This window comes from Neoarthrinium moseri (genome assembly GCF_022829205.1).
Source record: "Neoarthrinium moseri strain CBS 164.80 chromosome Unknown scaffold15_Wmoseri_CBS_16480, whole genome shotgun sequence".
Taxonomy (NCBI): domain Eukaryota; kingdom Fungi; phylum Ascomycota; class Sordariomycetes; order Amphisphaeriales; family Apiosporaceae; genus Neoarthrinium; species Neoarthrinium moseri.
In genome coordinates, this window is record NW_026055129.1 from 279,362 (window position 1) to 298,043 (window position 18,682).

At 55.3% G+C, this 18,682-nt stretch overlaps 5 protein-coding genes across 5 annotated transcripts; all 5 read left to right on the forward strand.

Moving 5' to 3' along the window:
• Positions 1-2,359: 2,359 nt before the first annotated feature.
• Positions 2,360-3,710, forward strand: JN550_005115 (uncharacterized protein; the record flags this gene model as incomplete). Its single annotated transcript, XM_049316707.1, has 4 exons — positions 2,360-2,571; positions 2,712-3,003; positions 3,066-3,317; positions 3,393-3,710. 4 exons carry the CDS (start codon positions 2,360-2,362, stop codon positions 3,708-3,710), a joined length of 1,074 nt encoding a protein of 357 aa, XP_049172916.1.
• Positions 3,711-4,914: 1,204 nt separating this feature from the next.
• JN550_005116 (uncharacterized protein) lies at positions 4,915-6,255 on the forward strand (the record flags this gene model as incomplete). The annotated part of the gene is made up of 3 exons (XM_049316708.1): positions 4,915-4,962; positions 5,029-5,847; positions 5,944-6,255. 3 exons carry the CDS (start codon positions 4,915-4,917, stop codon positions 6,253-6,255), a joined length of 1,179 nt encoding a protein of 392 aa, XP_049172917.1.
• Positions 6,256-6,779: 524 nt separating this feature from the next.
• Positions 6,780-7,788, forward strand: JN550_005117 (uncharacterized protein; the record flags this gene model as incomplete). The annotated part of the gene is made up of 3 exons (XM_049316709.1): positions 6,780-6,830; positions 6,975-7,608; positions 7,706-7,788. The coding sequence occupies 3 exons, from the start codon at positions 6,780-6,782 to the stop codon at positions 7,786-7,788; spliced, it is 768 nt and encodes a 255-aa protein (XP_049172918.1).
• Positions 7,789-9,293: 1,505 nt separating this feature from the next.
• On the forward strand, positions 9,294-10,720 carry JN550_005118 (uncharacterized protein; the record flags this gene model as incomplete). Its single annotated transcript, XM_049316710.1, has 2 exons — positions 9,294-9,473; positions 9,539-10,720. The coding sequence occupies 2 exons, from the start codon at positions 9,294-9,296 to the stop codon at positions 10,718-10,720; spliced, it is 1,362 nt and encodes a 453-aa protein (XP_049172919.1).
• Positions 10,721-11,778: 1,058 nt separating this feature from the next.
• JN550_005119 (uncharacterized protein) lies at positions 11,779-17,311 on the forward strand (the record flags this gene model as incomplete). The annotated part of the gene is made up of 5 exons (XM_049316711.1): positions 11,779-12,626; positions 12,825-12,994; positions 13,408-13,525; positions 13,664-14,205; positions 14,262-17,311. The coding sequence occupies 5 exons, from the start codon at positions 11,779-11,781 to the stop codon at positions 17,309-17,311; spliced, it is 4,728 nt and encodes a 1,575-aa protein (XP_049172920.1).
• Positions 17,312-18,682: the final 1,371 nt, after the last annotated feature.

The window sequence follows — 18,682 nt, forward strand, 5'->3', positions numbered from 1 at the left end:
GGCGCTACACAAGCAAATATTCGACATGCATTCATAACAAACAGTCCATCGAGGCCGTGACATTACCACAACAAAATGCGGCTGATTTTCAAAGGCCATGGTGCTGCAAAGCCAACTTCTACTATCATTCGTGTGGTATCGTGTCATAAGGCTGGATGGGGTTGGATCATCCATCCCACTTGCACCCGACGACCCTGATCCATCGATTTAACAACGGATGGCGCCGGCAGCGAAGTGGGCTGGTTAGCGACGTCAAGTCGTGGCCAGAAGAAACGATGACGGAACGCGACTGTGTCATGTCCAAGCTGGTTGCTTCTCTGCCCTCGTTGGATCATTGGCCTCTGGTTTCTGCGGCTGCTTCAGCTCTTGTGAGGCGAAACCCGTTTGCTTGGGTCAGAAGTATCCTCGAAGTTTGCGACTTTGCCTCCTGTTGACAGGTTTTTCTAGGCAGGCAAGGATGGAGAAATAGGGGGGCCTCGCCTTGCGTGCACAAATCAGCTAGCAGGGGGAGCAAGATGCCTTGCAGGGTCCCATCAAGAAAGGACGTAGGGTGGTTTTAGGGCCACCCCCGTGCTCTCTAGTGCTTCTCTCGACCTTCCAGAACGTTTGCAAGCGACGTCAACGCTGGACACGGCACATCTAACGTGACAAGATGCAATGGCATCAACTGCATAATGCTTTCGTGGATTATCCCCATGAAGACTATGAGGGAGAGAAATTTCTACTGCCTGCTCGGGCGGTCGTGGTCTCACCGACTGGTCACCTGGAAATAAAGCAATTTAATGGGTTCATGCAGACGAGCTCAGAGTCGTCGCATTTACACAACCTGCCGATACCCTCCTACAAACGTGTTGGCCCTGGCCCAGCTAGCCTCACCGAATGCGTTGAGTCATCATTGGGTGTTCTGCCGCATACAACCACGCCTCAGTGTGACATGTTGATGCTTATTATTTAAGGCTGGGTAGGAGACAACACCGTTTGTGTCATCCGGCGTGGTTGCGCTCCAGTCTCCGCCCCCCGGCCCGGGAGGACCAGTCCACCACTCACGGAAGTGTTTCCAGCCAGTCTAGCCTCGAAAGTGGACTGTTTTGCCTTGGAGCTGTGACGCTTAGTTGAAAAGCACCTGTTATTTACGCCATGTATCGCATACGCCAGACACCTATCCATTAGAGACATCCAGCCATGTCTAATTGTTAGCTGCGGGCTATAGGAGAACCTCGATGATCGCCACCCGTTCCTGTGACCCCACCAACTAAGCTGGTCACCTCGGCGCACAGCTTGGACATTGACGCAGTCTTGAAAGAGCGAGCCAGAAGCGAGCGCTGGGTGCTATTATAGTCTACCTGCAGGGTTTACAAGGGAAAGCGAAGCATCGGCCGGCCTCTTGCATGGATTGTGTTCGTACGCAATACAAGCCTTCAAGCATGTGCCCGGCAACACATGGACTCTTCTCATACAGAAGGCTCTGCTTGATACGAAATATCGCATTGTTCAGGCATCATGGATGTCTCATGATCTCCCGCCGGCCGTAACTCCATGTCTGCTCACAGGCAAGTCGCCGGTTGCCGTTCAGCCCTGAGAGGGGTGGGAACGTTTTCTTGGACGGAAGCGGCGAGGAATCGATGTGCAGGCATGTTTCGCGACCTTAAAGAGTTGGCGACAAAGGACAGCCCTTTCCTAGAGACCAATAGACAGAGGGGGTGGGGTGTGAGACAGAATGGGGGGAGACGTGAGCACCTGCTGTTTCCCCTTAGTTCCTGCCCGACTAGTTAGTATAGCGACCGAGGGAGGACATTCAACGTCGAGCGTAGTGAACCCAAAAAAACAAACCGGTTGCTTGCGATTTCATTGGATGTCTAATGATTCTATTGCACCTTTCCGTCTTGAGACGGACACTGGTGTTGTTCATCCACGTCGTAGGGTGCTACATACGTACCGACAGCGGATTTCACATAAAAAGGGGTGGTACATCTACTGCTGCTGCTGCTGCTACCGCTACTGGTAAACGTACGGTTCGCCCTTGCCACCGCCCACCCCCACCGTTTTCGTAACAATCCGCACTAGCACCTTCTCGGAAAATAATTATTTTTCGTGGCATCTCCATCCTGACGGCCGACACCGACCTCTCTCCCTCCTCCCCTTCTTCTCTTCACACCTCTCAATCACAACACATCTCAAGCATCTTGTGTCCGCAAGACCACCCCTTCTCAAGCTTCTCTCTACGAATCTAGGGCACGTAGCCACCCTTCTCACTCCCCCATTGATCAGAGTTCAATCCTGAACCCGTGACCGCACCTTCTAACGTCCAGATCCACACCCATCAACCTCACCACATCCATCCATCCAGACAACAGACACAATGGCCAGCACCGTGGAGAAAGTTGCTGACGCTGCTTCCAATGCCGTCAACGACGTTACCAACGCTCTGAGCAATACCTCTATCACCGGCAAGGACGAGAACAAGGACGCCGTCCACGCCAGTGCCGCCGAGGGCCGCCGCCTGTACATCGGCAACCTCGCCTATGCGACAACTGAGGGGGAGTTGAAAGAATTCTTCAACGGCTACCTTGTGTAGGTTTCTCCCATCCCCTCTGCCCATGGTACACTTGCCGGCCGCCCCCGCGATCGCTCGCAGCACGGTATCATCATCAAAACACAACAGTGTCACCTTCGTTCCCGAACCGGTATACTGACTGTGCGCGCTTCTCCAGCGAGTCCGTCTCCATTCCCAAGAACCCGCGAACTGACCGCCCCGTCGGCTACGCCTTCGTCGACCTCTCTACACCCACTGAGGCTGAGCGCGCCATTGCTGAGCTCTCTGGCAAGGAGATTCTCGAGCGTAAGGTCTCGGTTCAGCTTGCCCGAACTCCCACCGCCACCGGTGAGAAGGTCGAGGGAGCTGCCAACGGCGAGGGTGCCGAGGGCACGCGCCGCAAGGCCTCTGGCCGTGGTCGTGGCCGCGGTCGTGGCCGAGGCGGTCGCGCCGGCCGCGGTGGCCGATCTGTACGTTGATGTCCCCTCCCTGTTACAACACGTTGCCGACCATGGTGCTGACCGTCTGATAGGATGGAGGAAGTGAAGACGCCCCTGCTCCGGAGGAGGCTGATGCCGCTGTTGCCCCCGAGGCCGCGGCTACTGAAGAGGTTCAACCACTGAGCGACATCACCAACAAGATCAATACTGACAACTCCAAGACTGCCGACAAGAGCAAGGCCCGCCCTGCCCAGAAGCGTGAGCGCGGACCGCCTGCTGATGGCATCCCCTCCAAGAACAAGGTCATGGTTGCCAACCTGCCTTACGACCTGACCGAGGAGAAGGTACGTTGAGATGCTGTGAATCAGGGGACGGCAGGTAGCATAAACACCAGGCACCATACTAACCTCTAACCACAGCTCAAGGAGCTCTTCGCCGCTTACGAGCCTTCTTCGGCCAAGATCGCCCTTCGACCCATCCCTCGATTCATGATCAAGAAGCTCCAGGCTCGTGGCGAGCCCCGCAAAGGACGCGGTTTCGGTTTCGTTACCCTGGCCTCGGAGGAGCTGCAGCAGAAGGCCGTTGATGAGATGAACGGCAAGGAGATTGAGGGTCGTGAGATCGCTGTCAAGGTCGCCATTGACAGCCCCGACAAGACGGACGAGGAGGCCAACATCCCCGCCGAGTCCGAGACCAAGGAGGAGGAGGCCGCCGCCCCGGCTGCCGCCACCGCCTAAATCGACCCAACCCGATAAACCAAGACTTTTCCCAGCAGGACGAGAGAGCCGCCAGCCTGACAACTATCGTAACTAACACCAGGGCCCATTATCAAAGACTTATCGAAATGCCGTTCGTGGGGAACAGTCGACCGGGGGATGGGAGATGGTGAGAACAGGTGCGGCTAGGGGATTTCGCAAGCAGATTCACAAAATGGAGAGCAGCAGACATATGGCTTCGGATGTTATCGATGGAGAGCATACATGCCACTCCATAGATCGATATTCGCCATTGTTGCTGCAAGTTTTGGCAGACATCTTAATTTGGACCGACCTTTCTCATACACTTGTGTTACTATTCTCCCCGTCTCTCGCGTTTTCTTCCGTATGTACACTACATGGACACGGCAGGGGAGTTCGAGAGGACAGGAAAAGTTCATGAGTGGCATTATTAATGAATTATAATGACCGTACCACACTGATTTATTCGCCCCGCGGAATGTGATGAGCAAAGCAACATGTGCCGTCTGCACACTGATATCAGCATCTGACGATGCACGTGTGTTACAACCGTACTTATATTGTGGTCCAGGACTCCCATTGTCAAGGACCAGACATGTTTTCTGGAATTGCACGGGAGATTCGTTGCGAGGGAAATGAGGAAGCAGGACTCTTTGTGCATTGGAAATTTGGAGACTTGGATGATGCCCGTCGTGGACGCAAGTATGTATCCAAGGGCGCCATTTTATTATTGGCTGGGTTGGCGAGTGAAACGTTGACCTGTGGCCCGCCCCTTGTCAGGACAGGTGGACGCCGGACGGGCACCAGACCCAAGTTGCCAAGGGCCCAGGGGGCCGTCGCGACTACAGGGAGCCAGAGCCTCCAAAGCCCCTAAAAGTGCGCGGGCCAAGAAAACCCCCCCATATGGTCAATAGCGGTCCAGACGTGTGGAGTTATGTCTAGTATTGACATGTCTGGTTGGTGAAAGCGATAGATGCATATTTGAGACCAGCCCAGACTGATACCGTACTCCTCTCCGTTGGTTCCGCCTGCTGGACGACTGTTCACACAAAGAACACACACACACACACGCACACACAGAGCCTGTGGCTTTGGCACAAAGCCCAGCTGCCCCTCCACTCGACTCGTGGCCAGTGGCTATCTCACGACACACACTACGGGGCCACGACGACTCTCGTGTCGCATCGACAGGACACCAGGCAAGATGGCTTCCAAAGCCATGTGGGAGGTCGACCCCGAGACGAAATCCAAGGTGCGTGTGCTATATTCCCAGCATTAGAGCATTGTCTATGGCCTGCCCAGGAGAACATGAATTCAGTCCATGCTAATCATCTGCCTCCTCCTCCTCCAGCTCCTTGCAATCCAGAAAACGAACAACAATAACAACTGCTGCGACTGCAATGCCCCCAACCCGCAATGGGCGTCGCCCAAATTTGGCGTCTTCATCTGCCTCTCCTGCGCCGGCGTGCACCGCGGCCTCGGCGTCCACATCTCCTTCGTACGTTCCGTCACCATGGACGCCTTCAAGCAGGCCGAGATCGAGCGCATGCGCCTCGGCGGCAACGACGGCTGGCGCTCCTTCTTCGAGAACCACGACGACACCAAGATGATGGGGCTCTCCTGGGACGACGCCACCATTGCCGAACGGTACAGCGGTCAGGTTGGCGAAGAGTGGAAGGAGAGGCTTAGTGCCAAGGTTGAGGGCCGCGAGTACGTCCCCGGCGAGAGAAAGAGCACACCCCAGCCCGCTGCTGCGAGCAAGCCGCCGCCCAAGCAGATCAGCAGGACCGGCACGCCAATGCAGGGCGTTGCGACGAGTGGGAGCCGCACCGCGAGCCCGAACCCACCTGGCGCCGCCGGTAAGGTCAAGGTCGATGACAAGTATTTTGCAAAGTTGGGCGCCGACAACGCCTCACGACCGGACGGCCTGCCACCAAGCCAGGGTGGCAAATACGGTGGCTTTGGTAACACTCCTGCGCCTACGGGCAACGAGGGACAGGCTGCCGTCCCGAACTGGGACGAGGTGCAGAAGGACCCCATGGCTGCGCTGACCAAGGGCTTCGGGTGGTTTGCCAGCACGGTTAGCAAGACAGCGAAGACGGTCAACAGTGATTTCATACAACCAACGGCTAAGCAGGTGAGTTTGTATTTTTCTTTCTTTCTTACGTTGCTCACTCTTGAGGCATGCTTTTTGGCCACTGAGCGGTGACTAATCTTCATACTTCACCTGCAGATCTCGGAATCCGACTTCGCTGCCCAAGCCAAAATCGCTGCAGGAAACGTTGGGCGGGTGGCCCAGTCAGGGGCCAAGAACGCCCAGGAGGGCTTCAACCGCTTTGTGGAGGGCCCAGATGGACAGAGACAACGCTCTGGCAACATTGACGAGAGCAAGAAAGCCTTCTGGGATGACTTCTCCAGCGTGGCGGACCAGAGACACGGGTCAGGCCCCAAGTACAGCTCAATCGGCACGTCTGCTATGGGCGCCAACAAAGGGCCTGGTGGTGGAGCGGCAGGAAAGAAGGACGACGAGTGGGACGACTGGTAAGGACTTCTCCAAGGGTCTTGGTGTACAGGTGCATGGAGCAGAGCGGGCGGGCAGTCAGGCAAGTGGGAACGGCCAAAGACATTGCTAGACGGAGTCTTGGGTAGCGTATATATTGAGTATCACAGAGCTGGCACAGATCACATCTTGCGTCGTTGCGGTTGGCGTGTTACAGGGGTTTAAAGAATTGGTGTTGCGCCAGGCGTACGTTTGGGTTGGGAGCAGTTAGTAAATGAAGACTATGCAATATACCTAGCTGGGCTGGCTTTGCGAAATCAACTTGCAAGTCTATCACAACGACCACGGCCGGAGTACGTCTGGAGTATACCTCGGGCTGGCTGGGGTTTCGGCGCGGGGCGTCACGTGCAGGCTGGACCCGAGGTTGGGAAGCCGGCACTAGCCGGTATCGCTGAGCTGCCCGTCGGCCGGCCGGGGGAGCTTTTCCCTGCGTCATTGAGATCCGGACTCGAGCCCGTGAGATCTCACCTCCGTCCCATCTCGACACCCGATACCAGCAACTCTTCACCATGTCAGCTTTACGGATTCTCGTCCCCGTCAAGCGGGTCATTGACTACGCGGTAAGGCCCAATCGAGCCCGCCCGTCCATCTGTTGCACCTGGGCCTGGGACGGTGACCCCCAGACCACCGCCGCTCTTTGAGGACATGGGCGAGCAGCCCCATCAGACGTTGATCCGACCGGCTAACTTCTGGTGCGCATGCAGGTCAAGCCGCGCGTCAACAAGGCGCAGACGGGTGTCGAGACGGCCGGCGTCAAGCACAGCATGAACCCGTTCGACGAGCTCTCGGTCGAGGAGTCGGTGCGGATCCGCGAGAAGAAGTCGGCCCCCGTCGAGGACATCTGCGTCATCAGCGCCGGCCCGCCCAAGGCGCAGGACGTCCTGCGCACGGCCATGGCCATGGGCGCGGACCGCGGCGTGCACGTCGAGGTCAAGGACGGCGAGGAGCTGGAGCCGCTGGCCGTGGCCAAGATGCTGCGCGCCGCCGTCGACAAGGAGAAGAGCAACCTGGTCATCCTCGGCAAGCAGAGCATCGACGACGACGCCGCCCAGACCGGCCAGACGCTCGCCGGCCTGCTGGGCTGGGCCCAGGCCACCCAGGCCAGCGCCGTCAAGTTCGAGGGCGACACCGTGCTGGTCACCAAGGAGGTCGACGGCGGCGCCGAGACGGTCAAGGCCAAGCTGCCCATGGTCATCACGACGGACCTGCGCCTCAACGAGCCCCGCTACGCCAGCCTGCCCAACATCATGAAGGCCAAGAAGAAGCCCCTGGTCAAGATGAGCCTCAGCGACCTGGGCGTGGCCAACGAGAGGAGGTTGAAGGTGGTCAAGGTCACAGGTACGTCCTTTCAGGCGGGAACTGAGACATGTTCTTACTTCCCCTCCCGACTTCCTCGATCACCACGAGTTCGCTAACATCATTATCCTCAATCCAGAGCCTGCGCCAAGACAAGGAGGTGGCAAGGTCGAGGACGTCGATGGGCTAATTTCCAAGCTGAAGGAGCTTGGTGCTATATGAGTGTGCGGCTGATGTAGGGGGCATCAATTGTATATAAGTCTTGTACGCGCTAGAGTACTAGAAGAAGAAATGCCCTCGTCGGGTATTCTTGTCTCAACAAGTCTGAGACGGACGTGCATCCATGACACCTGTGCCCCATCCTGAATCCTGGAGTGTGGCTGCAGGACGTGGCTGGCTCGTGGGCGACGACATCCTGATCACGGCTGGACGATGGTGTATCTGCAGAGATTAAAGCGGTACAACTAGTCTATAGTACGAGAGCCTTGTGTGTGTGCGGCTGTCAAGCTCTGGGTACGTGCAACGAGGGTTGATTTCGCGGGGGAAGTCTCGAGCCCCGTGTAAGCTATTACGTAGCTCCAGTTCCCCCAGTCTGGGTTTTGTCAAGCTCGGCATCGTACTGTCACAAATGCTTTCGGGGCTCGGGTGGCCGCCTGGGTGCGCGCCCGTCATGTAATGCCATTACGACTATAATTCATATCGGGAGTGCAGAGACGTGCACGAAATTGGAAAACCCCGCGGCTATCCTCCGCTGTACACGGCCGGCGGTTCGCTAGTAGCTTCGAATGATAGTCATGGGGGTTATGTAAAGCTGCCATGTCAAGCGAAGAAAAACGGGTTCCTGAGACGGAGAGACAGGCCTAAACCAAGGGCGGAATCAGGGTTCATTCCGCCGTCCGGGTTCGGCGGCTGGGCGAGGGGCAGAGGGCCAGAGGCAGCGTGGCCCCCAGCTTTTGCCAGCCTGCCAGGCCTGCTGCGGCCAAAGATTATGACAGCGGTCCAGTGGGCAGGCGGTGGGGCCCAGCCCAGGTCAGGCTCTGGTTGGGCAGACCAGTCAGATAGCTCCCAATTGCTGCACACAAATTTTCTCCTAGCCTATCTCTGTTCCGTCAGCTAGGATCCGACTCTATCTTTAAACTAGCCTGCATCCGACCGCTCTGCCCTTGACTCTCTCTCCCTCTCCCACTCCCATCTTCACACCGATTCTTGACGACTCTGCTCGGAACGTTGCCCTTATGACCGGGCGTCCATCAGTCTTCACTTCGCAGGTACGTTGCCAATTGATGTTGGATTCGCCGTTTCGTGTTGCCCCTGTCGCGTTCCTCTTCTGGGAACCGGACTCGGACCCTGACCCTGATGACGCTGCTTTTTTTTTGACTGCCCGGGAGCTCAGCGCTCTCGGGGAACGGGAATTCCACGTCACGCCCCACCATGAGATATGGCATCTCCCTTCCACAAGAACATGTCTCTTGGGGGGCAGGCTAGTGCCGTGTTTGTTTTGGTTGAATCCTCTGTCTTCGCGACCCTCGACTTACTCGCGACCGTCGCTAACGGGCTTATCTCACAGGATTATATCTCAGGTCCGCCATTTTGCTCCATATCCCTGACTCACCGCCTTGAGACTAACATGGCTATCCAGACCACTTGTGGCGGTCTCTGTCCGCTTAAGGAGAGGTCAATTGAATAATCCCAAAGCTTTTACTTTACCTCCCGAACTTAGAACAAACATGTTCGCCCGAATTGCCCCCCGGGCTATGAAGCCTGCTGGCTTCACCCGATACATCTCGACCACCGCCTCGCTGGCCCAGAAGGCCAACCAGGGAAGCAAGGGCAGAGTGATGCCCACTGGCTTCAATCCCCGTGCCACTGCTCCCGTGTCTGGCACCGAGGCCACCTTCACCATCCGAGTGAGTCGAGACATCTCGTCGCCCTCGAATCCGCTCAGCTTGCTAACCCTACTCCCTCCGCCCAGGATGGCCCCATCTTCCGAGGAACTGCTTTTGGAGCCAACTCCAACATCTCGGGTGAAGCCGTCTTCACCACTTCCCTTGTGGGATACCCCGAATCTATGACCGACCCCTCGTACCGTGGCCAGATTCTCGTCTTCACCCAGCCGCTGATTGGCAACTACGGTGTCCCCTCGAACCAGCGCGACCAGTGGAACCTGCTGAAGTACTTCGAGTCTCCCCACATCCAGTGTGCCGGTGTCGTCGTCACGGACGTAGCCAAGCAGTACAGCCACTGGACTGCCGTTGAGAGCTTGGGCGAGTGGTGTGCCCGAGAGGGTATTCCCGCCATCTCCGGCGTGGACACCCGAGCTATCGTCACCCACCTCCGAGAGCAAGGTTCTTCCTTGGCTAGGATCTCCATTGGTGACGAGTACGACGCCGATGAGGATGAGAGCTTTATCGACCCCGGCCAGATCAACCTCGTGAAGAGGGTTAGTACCAAGGCCCCCTTTGTGGTCGAGGCCCACAACCCCAAATTCCACGTTGCCCTCATCGACTGCGGTGTCAAGGAGAACATCCTGCGAAGCTTGGTCAGCCGTGGCGCCAGCGTCACCGTCTTCCCTTACAACTTCAAGATCCAGAAGGTCGCCGACAACTATGATGGCATCTTCATCTCCAACGGACCTGGTGACCCCACTCACTGTCAGGAGACCGTCTACAACCTCCGAACCCTCATGGAGACCTCCCAGGTTCCAGTCATGGGAATTTGCTTGGGCCACCAGCTGCTCGCCCTTGCCATCGGTGCCCGCACTGTCAAGATGAAGTACGGAAACCGAGCCCACAACATCCCGGCTCTGGACTTGACTACCGGCCAATGCCACATCACCAGTCAGAACCACGGTTACGCCGTGGATGCTGCCTCCCTCCCCAAGGACTGGAAGGAGTACTTTGTCAACCTGAACGATGGCAGCAACGAGGGTATGCGCCACACCACCAGGCCCATCTTCTCGACGCAGTTCCACCCTGAGGCCAAGGGTGGCCCCATGGACAGCTCGTACCTGTTTGACAAGTACATCGAGGACGTCATGGCCTTCAAGGCCACCCAGAAGGTCTACAAGGACAACAGACCGACTCAGTTCATGCTTGACATCCTGAGCAAGGAGCGTGTTGGCGTCCAGCCCGAGCCTCTTGCTTCGGCTGCTTAAGCCGAGCCTGGTTCTTTGCTTTGATGGATGGTGTTATAGGTGGGAATCTGGAGTCTTATGTACATACTATGGTAGCCGCGGATAGGCAAAACAGCAAGTTCAAAATATGGACCCATTCAGTCTTGTTTTCTCAATACACGCAAATTCCTTTGTACATTGTGATCTCTATGTGATCTCTATCTCATGACGAGTTTCACTGAAGTGGAGTAGTTTCCATCGGTGATGGACTGATAGATTGGCTTGAGTACCGAGTTGCCTACCATGGTCACATCACTTGGCTTATTGTTACAGTTGCTTTTCAGGCGTCTACTCGGGCGTTGATCACGTCTCACACTAGGAAGCCATGGACACAGGGGCTCTCCACTTGCTTCGAATCTCCCAAGCCATAACGTACGTCCGCTGGCGTCTTTCTGTATTCCGTGAGTTGCCATTACCCTGGCACCTCTTGTATTGGTATATGTACTAGAAGTGAGACTCACTCCATCGGTCTACGCATCAAGATATTCACTGCGCAGAGCAGGAGCTTCACTGGCCAGTGTCCTGTCCCATTGGTCGATGCCGAAAGAACTGAATAGCTACGGGCCGCTCGGGCGCTACTGCGCCTCGGGCTGCTCCAAAAATACGTATTGTGTCTGTTGGAACATGGAGCGGGAGACTCACCTGGGTGCCGTCTACCAATCACACAATCTCACATTCGCTGTGGATACCTCGAGAACAATCAATGAGCTTGGAGGTTTCCAACTCTCATTCACCCTTGATAATTCACACGATTTTATAGTAGTGATTGTGAATATTCTATGGAACAATCCAGATAGCATAAATCAGAATAATATAAGTCATGTATTCACGATCGTCAAACTTGCGGCTTTGCCAATTTTCACTTGCCAACGGCGGTTCAATATTCACCGGAGTGGTGATTTAACTTGGAAGCAATACTACAAATATCGCTTTTACAAAGCTGATATAAAGTTGATCTTAAGTCAAAATTTCTCACCATTGTATTGCTATCCCAGTCTCAATATACGTTCTTATACCCATGAAGCATACTGTAGAACAGGATGGCGACTGCATCAGAGAATGAGGTTCCCTTGCGTACCTTCAAGATTGGCATAGGAGGGCCATCATCGAGTGGGAAGTCAACCCTCTCCTGCCTACTACGTGTGGCGTTGCATAACGCCATATCCGTCGCTTCCAAGGAGGTAAACAACAGCAAGTTCCTGGACAAATCGACCACTGGCCCGAGGGTTGTAAACCAGGATTTTCACTTCATTAAATCATCTGAGCAGAAGTGGCCTTTGGTCTTGATACCCGCTATCCATTACCCAACCAGAGCGACCACCGCGCAGTCCAAGGATGGCGTCGATAGAGACTGTATAGAGGCAGTCGACTTCACCGGACTCCTTCACGATGTCAACAATCCTCGAGCTGGAGGTGGAGACGCCTCGATCATCATCCGTCTCCCCAACAGCCCTGTTCAACAGGCCGTTGACGTGGCAACGACCATGATCAAGGCCGCCTTGGTCCGGGCATACAACTACCGCAAGGCCCACAACACCAACGACGGGCAGTTACTCAGACTCAGTTCCGCGACCGGCCTCCCAACCCTGTGCTCCTGCCTCACCATTGTCGAGGGCAGTGTGATTCTGGCGCAACCGTCCCAGGAGGACCTGCTCAAGCTCCCGTCGGGCGACGAGGAGGCCATCATGGACTTTGTCTCCCAGCAGCGTCTGGCACAACACGCGCTCAGAGAGTCCCTGGACCTGGCATTATTCCTCCCTGTACCCCGAGATACAGCGTACCAGCGTCGCTTTGCCAGGGCCGAGTACAGGGAACGCTCAGCAGCAAATCCCCACGGACGGCTCCCCAAGCACCACTGGCGGTATGAGTGGTACTTTGAGCACGCTTGGTAGGTTTGATCGTTTGATCCCTTGGTGCTTTGCCTGTAGTGTAGTCACGGAACTGTTGCTCGTACCCCTTCTCATCTTGAAGTCTAGCATCTCGGTATACTAACTTCACTTCAAATCCCTTTCCTGGGGTTCCTATCGGGAACTACCACCTCTCAAACCTGGGAATACTAGTATGGCTGACCCTGATGATCATATAGGGACCGATACACACGCTACCATGCTTACCTGCTAAGTCCCCAAGATGACTGCCATCGCGTGGCTAATCCAAGTCACGGCGTCCATATCCGTCCGGCTCGCTTGTCCTCGGTTGAAGAGAGTGTTGTGTGGGCGGCTGAAATCATCGCACAGGAGATTGTGAGCAAGGAGTGTACGGCTTGAGTTCACTTGCATGGGAGCGGAGCGAGTCGTGAACAAGCATGTCCATGGGTCGAGAAGATAGGCCGCATTATCTCGACTTGACGGAAAGCATTCTCCCAGAATAGAACTCATATCGCAACAGGTTTCTGACTCGAATCTGCGATACCGCTGCGTGCATATGAACCCCCAGATTTGAAGGAACTAAACCAATAGTAACTATCTGGGATTCCTTAGAAGGTCTCATATGGATGAGAGCCGACGGGCGGTGGAACAGCAAGACTTGCGCTGTGGCGGGATATTCCCCGTTTCAGCCAGACCTGCTCGTGACAGCGACACCAGCCGGAGACTCGGCTACGATGAGTGATATGCATCAGCATATGATTGGGGCGTTTCAGTGACTGAATAATTTTCCACATGTATCAGGTCACCTGGGCCCTTGCTTATTCTTCTACCTCGTTGCAGCAGATCCGCTGATCGTGAGAAGTAGATCATGGGCAAGGGAGCTTGTGCTGCTGGCGTATAAGACGGGCGGTCCACTTATGTAAGCGGGTGGATTCGGGCGGCATTTTCGCACGGGCCGCAATCGCAATCTTTCCCCCATGTCCCATCGAACCGTGACGTGGGCAGGAAACGTCGTTCAACCTTTTTCCCCTTATGATTCACATCGCAACCGACCCAGGAAGCTCAGCAACACCGCACCACAATCCCGACCGCGCCCGAATTCTTGCAACCCTGATTCACTCACCGACTCTCCGACTGTGCCGTTAGATATTGCACAGTCGAATCAAACTTCCCCTACGCTTCCGCCACCGTACTTTATGCAACTAGAGTTTCCTGAGTCTTCCAAACGCGCTCAAGAAACAAGCAGCCCAGTCTCCCCGAAAACGTCCCACCAAGATGGCTTTCACGAGCTCCAACACGATGGCACCAACCCCGGCCAGCTGCAGCAACGCTCTCGGAGCACGTCGCCACAGCCTGCCTCGCTCCTCGCTGCTGGGTGCGACGGGGCAAGCGCGTCTGCCGACGGTGTCAACGCTGGCCAGCTCGAGAAGAGGTTGCGCAGACTGAGCCTTGAGGACACCCTTCAAGCTCCGGGCCACCGAATATCTGAGTACGAAAATGCCTTAACCCCATCGACGCCCCGACAGGCTCTAGGCTTCAAGGTCATCAGGCGCGCCAACCCTCAGCATGATGGCCCGCAGCTTGCCGATTTCCCCAATGGTATGTGGAGTTGCTTCCCGTTTCGAAGCGCAACCGAGCTGACTGACCTCCTGCAGAGATCTTGACGCATATCCTATCTCACCTGCATCCCGATTCGCACTCTGCCGTCGCTCTGGTCTCGCGGAGATTCTATACGCTCGTGACAACTCCACATGCGTGGCGCATGGCGTTCCAGCGTTTCTTCCCGGGCCAAGATGCGCTGCTGCTGGCTGGCAAGCCAAAGCCTCTCTTGGACCAGGACGATTCTGAGTTCATACGATCAGAGGTGCGCCACTTTACACGTCTCACGGTTCATGCCTCTTGGCGAAGCGAGTATCTACTACGCACCAAGCTCTTGAGGAGTCTTGCAAGAGGCAAGCCTGGCTCAACGTCTGGCGGCATTGGATCTTCTGCTCGGAGCAGCCAATCTGGCAAGAAGTTAAGTGCGGTCTTGACCTACAACTCGAAGTTGCCCTCGATGGTCACCAATGCCCATGCCACCTTCGCCTCCAGTTCCAAGAAGCCACCTCGAGTAGTGCATGGCGCAGCAGACTTGAATGTATGCAGCGCTAGCGATCCCACAAGCGGGAAAGTGGAGAAATGGGGACTCGACGATCCGTTTGCATTCGCTCAGCTTGATGAGGTCGTTCCTCAGCTCTTGCCATACGGCGTTGGAGAAGGTCCCGCTGCCGTGCCAAATGTTATGGATGTTAGCCAGCCTTTCGGAGTTGTCGGCGGTGAAGGTTTCCCGGGAGGCAGGGTGTTCTTCCGTCCGACTGGTGTCTTCCGAGGCAAGTATCTGGGCCAAGAGCCGAGCATTGTAGACGCTCATCCAGATATCCCCAAGATCCCAGAGCTTTCTGAAGCCATCTCTTCTGTCTGGATTGCCAAGTCAAATGCTGTCCCGTCAGTCACGCAATCGATGGTAGGCATCTTGACTGGTTCTACGCTTGGCATTGTCACTGCCTTTTCACTCGGGACCGAATCCTCTGCATCACATTACGCCAACGGGGCAATCACGGCACGTTGGGTGCTGAGTCCCGGCGTGCCCATCATCTCAATTGTGGTTGATGATGGCTATAGCCAGAAGCGAAAAGTAGCTGGCCGTGTGTGGGCAGTTGCTCTGAACGCATTGGGTGAAGTGTACTACTTGACACAACCGCCAACACCGCTCGCGTCCAAGTCCAAAGCCGAAGACGCCACCAAGTGTGCCTGGCACGCCGGACGCTCTACTTATTGGCAGTTGGTCGATGCCACTCGCCGCCAAGCGCGTCCCGACGAATCTGGGCGGAATGCTCTTCGGGGTGCTTACTCCCCACGGTCTCCTTCTAATGGAATGAACTTGAAGAAGGACCAGATGGTCGCCGAAGCTCGGGAAATCGAGAAGTTCCTGCGTTATAAGCCTAATCACTTCCGCAAAGTGTGTAATGGTTGGGATATGCGCCGGAGACTTGAGGTGGACTTCGCCGCTGACGACGGTCACGGCTTCGGGGAAGGCATCTTCGTTATTGAATGCGGACTTGAGGAGGACCACAGATCGGCTGTTACCCGCTTTACTCGAGTTGTTCCCGATCGTGCCGACCAGGAGGGCTGTCCCACAGAAGGCGCTGAGACCCCTGTCGAACCTCACCCTACACCATCCTTGTTTGGTGGTGGCCCAGTCAGAACGGCATCCCCAACTACATCTGGATCGCCACTTCTGAAGCAAGTGTTGACATCTTCTGGTACTCAATCTCCTGTGCTACCCGTTACACATGGCCTTGATGATTGGCGTGAAACCAAGCTCTTGTTGCCAAACAAGAATGCCAAGATTACCGCCACGAGCATCGACATGTCCCTGTACGGCCTAATGATCACTTCTGAAGACCCCTTGGCATCTGCTGCTAGCATATCGGATATACCAGCGACGCCGACTGCACAGGCTCCTTCGGATATCCCTGGCCGTCGTGCGAGGTTCTTTGGTGTTGGGACTAGCCTTGGGTCTGTGCTTCTGTGGAATATGAGGGAAGGACATCTGACCGATGGCCTACAACCTGTCCGTATCATCCAGACAGAATCGCCTGAGATATCCTCCTTGGCTATCTCTGCCCTGTATCTGGTGCACGGTGGGAGCGACGGACTTGTGCAAGCCTGGGATCCTTTGGCATCTGTCTCCGACCCGATCCGCACCCTCAACGCACGTTCTACTGGGCGTGTTCCTCGGCATATGCTCAATGTAAATCCCGCCTTGCAAAGCAGCAATTTTGCTGCCGCCGGAGCCCTATACTTGGACCCTGATCCCACCGTCCTGAGAGGGATAGTGTGCTTTGGCGCTTTTGTGCGGTACTGGGCCTATAGTTCTACAGGGCAACCGGCAGGCAGGAAGCGCCGTCTTAGACACTCTGATGTACACAACCGCTCTGAGGGACGGCGGTTTGGGGGCGGTGTCAAAGGATACATTGCCGCAGAAACGGAGGAGCTGCGCTTAGAGCAGGAACATAAAGCACGAGAGCAGACACGGCTTCGTGCCCGCTTCGGTGTTGGTCTCGCTGACCTCACCGAAGAGGAGGCTCTCCGTTACGCAGAGATGGTCTCTCAAGAGTCCTTCTTGCTGGATGAGCAGCGCCGGACTAGCGCGAGCGATACAGGCTCGGCCTTCGACACCACATCGACAAGTGGCAGGAGCTTAGATACTGTCACTCCTGACCCCAGCGTAAGTGGCGTAACTCCGCCCGCGGCAAGTACTAGTGCCGCTGCCCACGCACCGGACGATGAGATCGACTACGAACTCCAAATCCAACAAGCTCTGCGGCTTTCTCTACTTGAAGGCGTCAACGATGCCGGCCAATCTCCCCGCGAACATAGCTCAGAGAGCTATGAGTTCCCAGTTATGTATAAGGAGAAGCGAGGGAAACGATCACCATCAACCCCGTCTTCAAGTCAAACGCCTGTAGTTCAGCGTGCTGGCTCGTCTGGCGCAGCTGCAGAGGGTCACGACATGGACGATGATCTACGGCTAGCACTGGAACTGAGTCTTGCTGAGGAAGAGAGTCGCAAACTGAGCCAGGCCAGCGCCAGTGTCGGTGGTAACGACTTCCCGGCACTGGCTCCGGTCGGAAAGGGGAAGGGCAAAGAGAGAGCGTTCTGAACATTGGTGCGGTCGCGTGGTGCTTGTTCATGGTTTCACTTCGAGATATCCTGTGTTGTTTGATTCTCTTCGTACCCTGTGTTCATTCAGCGCAGTGGTTCCTTTCTGCTCTCGGAACGCTTTAGACAAGTTTTTGACAGACCCTAGTTTTAATTATCGAGTTTGATTACGGTAGCGACTGGCATTTTGCATAACCTATGATCCTCGTCTGTTCTTGTCATTATAGACTGCACTGCGGATGTCTTACGTTACGTACGCGATGCACAGCCGCTCAGTATTGCACAACTCAAATGTCCGGCCTCGTTTCGGCCGAATGCCCAGATGCAACATCTCCTTCCGAGGTATAGGTGGCATCCTGCAAGCCACGCGGTCGTACCCTACTACCCATCCAATCGTGCAGGAATTCTGCAGCATCGAACTCGGTTCTTTTTTCCGATTTTGGCACAGGCTCGTATTGGTCACCTGCGAGCAGCGCCTGATCACCTACTCAGATACGGCAGTGACGGAAGCGGTCTGTTTGCCGGCGCTTGCTGTTCTTGGAAGCGGCTGATCTCGAGGAACTGGAGGGGGCGGGAACGGCCTTCTTACTTGGCAATGATTCTAAGTTCATACCACGCATACCAGGTTGCATAGAAAAATTGCTTGAGTCATGGCGATATTGAATATTGAGACGGGGACTCGCATCAAATATTCGTAGACTACCGACGTGCATCCCGAGCCGTTTAGTGGGATGCAGATGGACATGTGAAATCGCTTCCACGGCACCACTCCATTACCTACTACATGATCTGCCCAGTAAGAAGACGCTCTGAAGACACTAAACCATAGCGACCTTAAACGACGACGCCTTGTCCTACTGGCGTTTAACATACGTTTATGATCGCTTGGGCACGATCCTGTCACAGGGGGGTACAGGCATTTGTCTTCAATCTTTGTCTGGATTTCGCGCTGCGCTATATATGTTTTGCATGTTATATACAACTTATTCACTAGTTTGGCGAAGTATCTGCCCAACCCCATTGGGGAACACTACTGCTGATCAAGCTTGGAGACCAGAGGTCGGGTGCATGAAACCAGCCTTTATCTGCCTCGATGGTGAACTCCTTTTCCCAGAACACCTTTAGTATATGTGGTATAGCCCTAACCAAGATTATCCCATCAGTTCCGACTCGTGAGCGGGGAACTGGGCCGCGGTAGTATCATTTCCCTCATTTTCGCGATTACCCAAAAGAAAAGCCAGCCGTGAACTCCGTCGCTATTTAGACTGTATGCAGATTCAAATATATAAGAAAGAAAAGATGTGCGTCAAGCTTTGCAGACAGGGGGATCCGCCGATCTGCTTGTAAATAGAGGTTGTCCGTTGTCGCGGAC